Raw genomic sequence first — 9,933 nt, 5'->3', positions numbered from 1 at the left:
GTAGGAGTATTTCACATTTATCTAATAGGAAGATAAATCAAACCATCTAAATACATATACAATAAATTATACAATACACAAATACAAAAACTAAGTGTAGTAGTTGCAGTTGCAGTGGTATTGTCAGTATTCATAGTATTTGTAGTATTCATAGTAGTAGCAGTAGTAGTAGTAAATGCGCTTTATAAATAAATAAACCTGACTTTGACTGGTAGTGGTAATTGTAGTGATAGTAGTGCATTACTGTCAGTATTCACGGTATAGCAGTAATAGTAGCTGTATTGTCTGTATTGAGTAGTACTTCGTAGTAAATGTCAGAGGGTGAGTGAAAGAGCAGGTTCAGTTTTAGCGTGTGTCCTGACAGGCATGTGCCCCAGGCCGCCCTGAACCCACTGGACTCTGTAGAATGAGTAAAGTCAACACAATACAAGTACTTAAAGCAATTATACTACAAATACTAGTGTTAGTACTAAGTGTACTAGTGTGTTAGGTTGAATATAGGTATTCAATATAATCAATAATACTGACAGTACTGACATACTGTGAACCCTGCACTCAAAATATTTGGTTATGTAGTACAGTATTTGGTTAAGAAGTAGTACAGAATAGATACAGGTGAATGTAGAGTCAGCCCTGGACTCAAAGTACTGTGTTAGATGAGTACATTTTAAAAGTCTCATGGAGTACATGCTAAAGACCAAACACATGGGAATACTTCACCAGAGACACCTCTATGTTTAGAAAGAGAAATATTTGTGTCTTATTATGTTTAAGGCATAATAAATATTAAAACAACACCACAAACTGAAGGAATCTACTCATAAAATAATTGTGTTCTGTTTTATTCATTTTAATAGGTTGTTTATTTTATATGTTACACTTTTAATAACAGTTAGCATTAGCTTTGAGACACAGTGAGTTAGCGAGCGTGCTGTTGAGCAGAGAACAATACGACAGTGATACTTTTCATTGATTTCACAATAAGACATCATCAGTACACAAATAACACTATGTAACTTTCTGGCTATCCTTACTCTGAACAGGCTTGCCTCTCCTCAAATCTAACTCGTAACTTGGTCTTGCACCTGCTTGTCTCCGTGGAGATATATCAGTTTAATGCAATACTGTGGTACATTCGATGGGAAAACATAGATTGTCCTGCTGGTTGTTGTTGTTGGTCAGTGTTGGTGAGTTTTTAGTTGTGCGTCGCTGAAATGTGCTCCATGAATACATTCTGATAGATAGAACTCTAGAAAAGTTACATATTACGCCTTTAAAGAACTGATATATTTGAATCCGTATACTTAAAGAGCCTTTATGATCTGTCACTTTTACATTTAGAGGAACACCTTTTTGACAGTGTTGAACGCAGACATTAGTGTACAGATTTAACCTGGAGTAGACCAGATAACCTTTGACCCTCCATAATGATTACTTATGATCCCTGGTGACCTCTAAGCTATTAACCATTTCTACAGCCTACAGATAAGGTCAAAACACAAATATCACATCATTATGAAAGGTGTAGTCCCTGTAAGTGATGATGAAAAAACATTCTACAAATCTGTTCCAGTGTATGAGATTAGACTCTTGTATCTTTATGCCATGTTATAATGCTGTTACCTCTTCAGAAACAGACCTGGAGTTGTGTTTTGTTTCACTCACATGATTCAGTAATCCTTTATTATTAGTCTGTCTACATCTACATCATCATCATCATGTACAATATCCTGTTCCACATTGTGATGTCACACAGTGGTAGTTTTCAAGTTAACATCTACCTTTTATCTTTTTCCAGTAGAGTTTAGCAAGTCCAGGGCTGAAATTATACAAATGATTCTAGTGAAGGTGTGTGGAGTTTAAAAACACAGTGGAGCACTTCCTGTATTACCAAATGATGACATCACAAGGTGGAACAGAGTGTTTTCCATTTGAGAGAAGAACTCAGTCCAAATAAGCAAGGTTTGGGTGTTCAACATGAGTGAATGAAACAAAACACAATGAAGTTTTGGTAATGCTAAGAACAACTAACATGCTAACAGCACTCTTCCTGATTCTCTGGTAATAAAAGGCTTTATAATTAGACAGACAGTACACAGGAGACTTATTTTGGCTGGAGGTCACATTTCTGTTACACTTTTAAGTGAAGAAGCTTATATGAGGCTAAAAGAACATTGACTCTGATGAAGGTGAATGGACATGAGAACACTTCTGGATTACCACCTGATGATGCCACAAGGTGGAACAGAGTGTTCTGATTTCTGCATATTGATAACTATTACATTTTTTTAAAAAATATATATTTAATATTAAAATTCATGAATTAAAAACAAGACCGATGAGAATATTTTTGTTCCACTTAAAACTGAATAAATACTATTTTATATTTATTTAAGGTCCTGAACCCGATTCTTTTCCATGTGTCAAATGTGTCTGGCCCAGTACAGATGTATTGTATAAGCAGCTCTTGAGGATAAGACCACTGTGTACTGTCTGCATATTATTGTCAGAGAATCAGGAAGTGCACATTAGCATGGTAGTTGTTGTTAGCTACATTGTCATGGCAAAATTCCACTCTGGTCTTTGAAAGTTTTGAAAAGTGCTTATAAGCTCATCATGGTGAATAATTAGGATGTTTTGAATACATAAGGTAAGAGATGAATAAATGTGGACCACTGCAAACTATTTAAAATGAACTAGTTCTGTTTTTCACGTAAAAAAAAAAAAAATACAGCTCCTTTAAAGGAACCAAAGACCAGCGCTTAGCAGCCCCGCCCTTTAACCTGCTGTGCGTGTACTGTGTGTGTATGTGTGTATGCATATGTACGTGTGTATGTGAATGTGTCTGTGAATATCTCTGTGCCTGTGTATGTATCTGCATATGTGAAGGGGTGAATTAAAGTATTTATCTATCTATCTATCTATCTATCTATCTATCTATCTATCTATCTATCTATCTATCTATCTATCTATATGTGTATGTGTATGCATATGTGCCTTTGTATATATATGTGTATGTATGTGCACATGTGTCTGTGTATCTGTCTGTGTGTCTGTATGTGCGTGTGTGTGTATGTTCATGTGCGTATGTGTATGAGTATGCTCATGTGCATGCGCATGCGTGTGTATGTGTATGAGTATGTTCATGTGCATATGTGTGTGTGTGTATGTGTGTATTGATCAGTGATTGATCTGAGTTCTGACTATTGGTTTTCTATAGGTGCTCTGGCTCCATTGTTCAGGCCGGCCCGGTGATCCGGTGATCCGGTGATCCGCTGAGGGCTGTGGGTTTGTGGGTCGGAGAAAGTAAGAGGATTATACAGGAATTAGAGTCATTCCTCACCGCAACCACAATGCGTTCATATCGATTTTAACAAGAGAGCGACAAGAGCCAGAGGAGCAGAACCAGAGGAGCAGACAAGCAGAGCCAGAGGAGCAGAGCCAGAGGAGCAGAGCCACAGGAACAGAGCCACAGGAACAGAGCCACAGGAGCAGAGCCACAGGAACAGAGCCAGAAGAGCAGAGCCAGAGGAGTAGACAGGAGCAGAGCCAGCCTAGCAATCAGAGGAGCAGAGTCAGAGGAGCGGAGCCAGACGAGCAGTGATAGGAGAGGTACTGGACTCATCACTTTTGGAAGCAGTGACTTTTCAAACCACATCCAGATAACAAATGTATATTTATTTAAATAGAAAATAATTTCAATTTCAGTTTTGATAGAAGCTTTGGAGGAGCACCCAGTAGCACCCAAGAGCACTCAAGAGCACCCAGGAGCACCCAAGAGCACTCAAGAGCACCCAGGAGTAGAGATGTTGGCTGCATAAACTACATGGACACTGGCACATCTGGTCCATGTCTTTTTTATCAGTTTGAAGGTTTTGATTTTACAGTTTATTTTGCACAAGTTTACAGACTTCCTGGAGGATACATTTGTCTCAGGAAACAGCTGATAGAATGGACTTTATAATGGAGGGATATAAACATGTCCACTGTCTAATGGACCATCATTCTGGACAAAGATGCAAAACACTTTTATTTTTGTTTTGAAGACACAATTTACCTCACAGAAGAATTCCTGAATTAACTTTTTTTTTAAATAGTTTTCATTTGAACATGGAGCTCTTTAAGGGCTAGTACCAGGAGCAACAAATCCTCAGGTATTAACCCGAAAGCTGCAGACGCTGGGTTCATACTGTTTTCATACTGGGTTGATACTGGGCTGTGAAACCAGCTTCACCTTTCAACAGAACTAGAACCAACAATGGATTTCAGAATGACGAGCTTTTATTTGTGAAATGTTATGTTTGGGAGGAAATTGATATCAATAGACTTAGACAGAACCCAGGACTACACTAATCCAGACTAAACCAGGTCTAAAACTGGACTCAAAGGACCTTAATGAATGCATGAGTAAACCAGGTCCAAACCAGGTCAAATTCAATGTGCTGATAGAGAAATGTCAGTGCCTGATTTTCCTGATGTGTTTGAGCTGAATGTGTCCTGTCCCAGGACAGATGTACTGCACACGCAGATCCTGAGGTCAAAATAAGTCCACTGTGTGCTGTCTGCATCGAATTATAAAGCGTGTTATTGTCTGATAATCAGGAAGTGCGCACTTAGTATCTTAGTTGTTGTTAGCATTACAGTGATGGCAAAACTCTGCTCTGCTCTCTGAATGTTGTGAAAAGTGCTTATAAGCTCATCACTGTGAATAATTAGGATGCTCTGAATGCATAAGGTCAGTGAGGAATAACATTGGACCATTGCAAACTGTTTAAAATGAACTAGTTCTGTTTTTCACGTCTTTCAAGGCAGTAAGAATCAGGTCGAACAGTAAAAGTGAATCAGATCTCAGAGTCTTAGACGTTCTATAGGATCACACAGCCCATGTTTGTCAGTGACTCAGGCTGACCACAATCGTCGGCTCCACTTTTAAAATATTTTCTCTTTTTTTTTCCTGGAAAAGGCAGAGTTCTTAGGAGACTTAGAGGAAGTTCAGTCAGAATTTAGTAGAGCAGAAAGTCACTCAGAAAGTCACAGACTTTTGACCTGGTTTGGCTCATGACGAGGCTGGAGAAACACTCACACTCGTCTTATTTCTGTCTTTCATTTCATGAAAATTTAAAATTGAATTTTTATTGACAAAAAAACTAAAAATGTGTTACATATGAAATGGTCCTGCTCTTTTGGGACTGAGAGAAAGACATGAGAATGTGTTTAATATTTGACTAAACTTTGGACATTTTTGAAGAGAAATACCTTGACTTTTTTCATTTTTTTTGCTATTTATGTATTTATTTATTTATTTTAAGTATTTCTTTTTTACCAGCTTGGACACTTGTGTTGATTGCTCTACTCCTTGACAATATCTGAGTGGAAGAAGTTCTAAAAAAAAAACAACCTCAAGAAAATGCAAGCCCTTGGATGTGAGTGAAACTTTTAACAAGGCCTGTTTTTTAATGAACCATACTTTTTGTTTAGATGTTGTTGAACTAACAGAGATGAAGGAGCAGATGATGAAGCTAGTTGGTCTCCTGTCATCATGCTACGCTAACATGAACACTGCAAACTTTATAATCTTTTTTTGAACTGAAATTCAAACTTTATCAACTCGTCTGGAGGTGAAAGTGGGAGCGCTCGGAGGATGCAGTACCATTCTCGACCATGAGGCTGCACTGTGACTGGACCGCCGTCGGGCTGTTGTCATTAGCGACTGTCTCCACCTTGGTCGCCATGGTGACGGGAGGGCGTAACTCGGGGCGACGGAAACACAAAGAAGTGTTCCTGGGAGAAAACAGCAAGTTCAAGTTCGGAGGGTGAGTCAGCCTGAAACAGGTCATGTGACTTTTTTTTTAGAGGGACGTATTACATAAACTTTTACAGAAACACGACTTTTATGAGCTGGCCCCTTCTCATTATGTTACTCATAGTTGTATTTGGAGTGATTCATGTTTGAGTCTGTACTTTGTGAAGAAATGGACTGACCCACAGCGTTCAGCTACAGTCAAATGAAGCTCATGGAGGCTAGCAGTTACAGCGGCTAATCTGGAGCTAGCAAGACCGATGCCTCATTGTTCTGTTATAAATGTTCATATCTTGATTTAGGGACACAATAGTGAAATAAAAACCCCGGGACCAAAATGACGAGTCTGACAGCAGCAGTTACAGAGAGAGGGGTGACGCTTTTTCAATAGAAGTGAATTGGAGTCAGAGTCAATGAAGCTGAAACGCACCCATGCTCACTTGGAATGTAGCGGCTCGCGTGTTAGCTGTGTTCATTTATATATACAGTCTATGGATTCAATCAGCAACCAGCCCTACTACTTTTGAGAAATTACGCAGCTTATTTTTTTTACACTGTATGAAGGTACATTGTTTTCTGAGTCCTGACTGACTAAGGGACTGTAGACCATTGTCCATCAGTCTCCTCTGTGCCGTGTCTCCTGTACAGTACAGAATGTGTTCAGACAAATTTACATAAACGTTCGATCACAGTGTGACTCTGAAGTGCTGTAAGTTTTCTCCCCGAGAAAACCCACAATGTCGATGAAACGTTCTGCACCGACAAAGGCGCCTACGAAGGTTTGAACTTTGAGAGTGTTTAAACAAGAGAGAAATGTGAGAAAATGCCTGTGTGAGAAAAGTGTATAAAGTGTGTGGTGAGGGGTTTTACAGCAAAAAACATATAGAATAAAAAAATAATAAAGCTGGCTACTTTGCGGATTTCACCTATTGCGGGTTATTTTTAGAACATAACCCCTGAGATAAACCAGGGACTACTGTAAAGCATTTTATTGTCCAAGACTCAGGAAGTGCACGTTAGCATGCTAGTTGTTGTTAGTGTTACAGTGACGGCAAAACTCTTAAATAGCGTGCTGTGATTGGCTGAAGGCATACAGGTGAGGTATTATAAACCCCACTGCTCTGGACTGACTCCTGCATCACTTTATCTCTGCTTGTGAAATATTAAAAAACAGTGTTTGACATTTGGAGAGATTAAAACAGGAGAAATAATGGCTTTTGAAATGAGAGGATCAGAGCGTCCCCAAAACGCCTCACCTCAGTGTGTGTCAGGGGAGCGACAGGTGGTGTTCAAACTAAAGTGGGTCTGGGATGATTTCTGAAAATGACAAATAAATAAAGAGATGTGCCAGGTGTTTTGACCCAATATGTGAGACTGGTGTCCTGATATGATCTGTGAGAGCTGCTGGGTTTGTTTCATGTGGAGCAGGAGCCACGATTCTGTGTCAAGAAATCTGCCCGCGAATGTTTCTCTGATCATCATCAGTGACAAGCTCCATTCTCCCACCACATTTATCGAACCACAACATCTGGGAGGGTATCTGACACAACACAGCATCTGCAGATTCACTAGTCCTGTTTTAGCCCTGTTTTAGTCCTAGTTTAGACCTGGTTTAGTCCTGGTTTAGTCCTGGTTCAGTCTTGGTTTAATCCCTGGTTTAGTCCCCATTTAGTCCTGGTTTAGTTCTGGTTTAGTTCTTTTCCAGTCCAACCCAAACATGAACAGTTGAGTTCATGACTTTATGACACTGTAGTGTTTGCTGTGGCCTTTATGTAACATCTAATCAGAAGTATCTTTACTACTGTGTTCAAATCAAAGCTTTGAACAATCCAAACATTTGTGTGAGAAACATAAGGACACTTGAGTGCAGCTCATGCAGCAGAGCAGAGGTGATAAGGAGCCGTTTATGAGCTCACAGATAAACACTACATTACTACAGTCCTTCAATATTTAACTCAGACTCAGATCTGGAGTAGAGTCCTGCTCCTGAGGCCTGACCAGAGGAGTAGTTATTCAAAATATTACTCAAGTATGAGTACAAATAGAGGTTCAAGAATGTACTTACAGTGGCTTCCAAAAATATTCATCCACCTGGAACTTTTTCAAATTTTGTCAAATCACAACCACAAATTTAAATATTTTTTAATTTGCATTTTATGTGAATAAGTAACACTAAATGGTACCTAAGTGTGAAGTCTTTTGGGCCATGTCTCCACCAGCTTTGCACACCAACAGAATGAAAATTTTGCTCATTCTTCCTGGCAAAACAGTTAAAGCTCTGTCAGATTTGATGGAGACTGTTTGTGACCTGCAGTTTTCAGATCTTGCCACAAATTCTCAATTAAATTTAGGTCCGAACTTTGACTGGGCCATTCTCACACATGAATATGATTTGCTCTAAACCATTCCATTGTTGCTTTGGCTTTATGTTTAGGATCGTTGTTCTGCTGGAAGGTGAACCTCCACCCTAGTCTCAAGTCTTTTGCAGACTCCAACAGGTTTTCTTCCAAGATTGCCCTGTATTTAGCTCCGTCCATCTTCCCATCAACTCTGACCAGCTTCCCTGTTCCAGCTGAAGAAAAGCACCTCCACAGCCTGATGCTGCCACCACCGTGTTTGACAGTGGGGATGGTGTGTTCAGAGTGATGTGCAGTGTTAGTTTTCCTCCACACTTAGCGCAGACCAGAGCACCTTCTGCCACATGTTTGTTGTGTCCAAATGACTTCCAGTGAACTGTAAACGGGACTTCTTATGGATGGTTTTCAACAATGTCTTTCTTCTTGCCACTCTTCCATAAAGACCAGATTTGTGCAGTACACGACTAATAGTCGTCCTGTGAACAGATTCCCCCACCTGAGCTGTGGATCTCTGCAGCTCTTCCAGAGTCACCATGGGCCTCCTGGCTGCATCTCTGATGAGTGTCTTCTTGTTCGTTCTATGAGTTTTGGTGGCCATGTCTGGGTAGGTTTGTAGTTGTGCCATACTCTGTCCATTTCTGGATGATGGATTGAGCAGTGCTCCTTGAGATGTTCAATGCTTGGGAAATCTTTTTAGATCCAAGCCCCGCTTAAACTTCACCACAACTTTTTCTCTGACCTGTTTGGTGTGCTCCTTTGACTTCATTTTGTGGTTTGCTCCAACACTCTTTTAACAAACTTGTGTGGCCTTCACAGCACAACTGCATTTATACTGAGACAAGATTACACACAGGTGGACTTTTTTTAGTCATCAGGCAACTTCTAAAAGCAATTGGTTGCATTCAAGAAAAAGGGGCTAAATACTTTTGTTCACTGCACTTTTAAGTGTTTTTTTTTTTTTTTTTGGAAATCTTGTAAAATATTCCCCACACTTGTGTGCCAAAAGGACAAAACATTAAAGGAGCTGTATGTATCTGCCTCTGTAGATCCTACAGTCCCAACTGAGCCTGAGTCCAGAGCCTGAACCTGCAGAGACACAGGTGTGTCTCAGTTTATGAGCAGGCCTCATGTGAAAGAACCTCCAGATTCACTCACTGAGCTGCAGAGGCTGCACTAGCATTCAGATCAGAGAGAGGCATTTTAGTCCAGACATTGCAGGTGAATAGGAAAAAATATTACATTTATAGAAATCAATTTGAAACACCATCATCATTTACTCACAAAAATGTGATGTTTTCAAATAAAAATAAAAGATTTTATGTGGAAAAACGATCAAAATTGATAGTTTTTGGCACATTCAAAACAGAAACTAAACTAAAGCAACTAAATCTCACTGAAAATTTGCCTAAAAATTTGAATTTGGTCTAAATCAGACTTTGAATCAAACATCAAAAAATCCTTCTGTACTTTTCATCCAAATCTTGTAAAGTTTGTTGTGTGTAGATGTTACTTTAAGGGCTGACCCTTGTGTCTATGGGAGAAAATACATTTGCTTTATAAATTACTAAATAAATAAATTAATATTAAAACCAGGATCAAACCAGGACCAAACTAGGACCAAACCAGGACCAAACCAGGATCAAACCAGGACACATCTGAATGCGTCCTTAGACTCTATTGTCCTACATGTTCTTCCATATATAATCACTCTTTTGCTGTTTAGAGACACTGCCCTGCTGCTTCCTCCTGATCATAAGCACCTATTGTCTCCTCTGT

The 9,933-nt window shown here is 39.4% G+C and overlaps 1 protein-coding gene across 1 annotated transcript in view; it reads left to right on the top strand.

The window, feature by feature from the left end:
- The first annotated feature begins 5,703 nt into the window (after positions 1-5,703).
- LOC117388294 (gamma-aminobutyric acid receptor subunit rho-3-like) overlaps positions 5,704-9,933 on the top strand; it is an 18,062-nt gene continuing 13,832 nt past the window's right edge. The window contains exon 1 of the mRNA XM_033985808.1: positions 5,704-5,813. Coding sequence (XP_033841699.1) covers positions 5,731-5,813 — 83 coding nt within the window. The 5' untranslated portion in view covers positions 5,704-5,730. The remainder of the gene's footprint in view (positions 5,814-9,933) is intronic.

The sequence above is a fragment of the Periophthalmus magnuspinnatus genome, chromosome 20 (genome assembly GCF_009829125.3).
Source record: "Periophthalmus magnuspinnatus isolate fPerMag1 chromosome 20, fPerMag1.2.pri, whole genome shotgun sequence".
In the NCBI taxonomy this organism is placed as follows: domain Eukaryota; kingdom Metazoa; phylum Chordata; class Actinopteri; order Gobiiformes; family Gobiidae; genus Periophthalmus; species Periophthalmus magnuspinnatus.
This window is presented reverse-complemented; position numbering and strand designations above follow the sequence as displayed.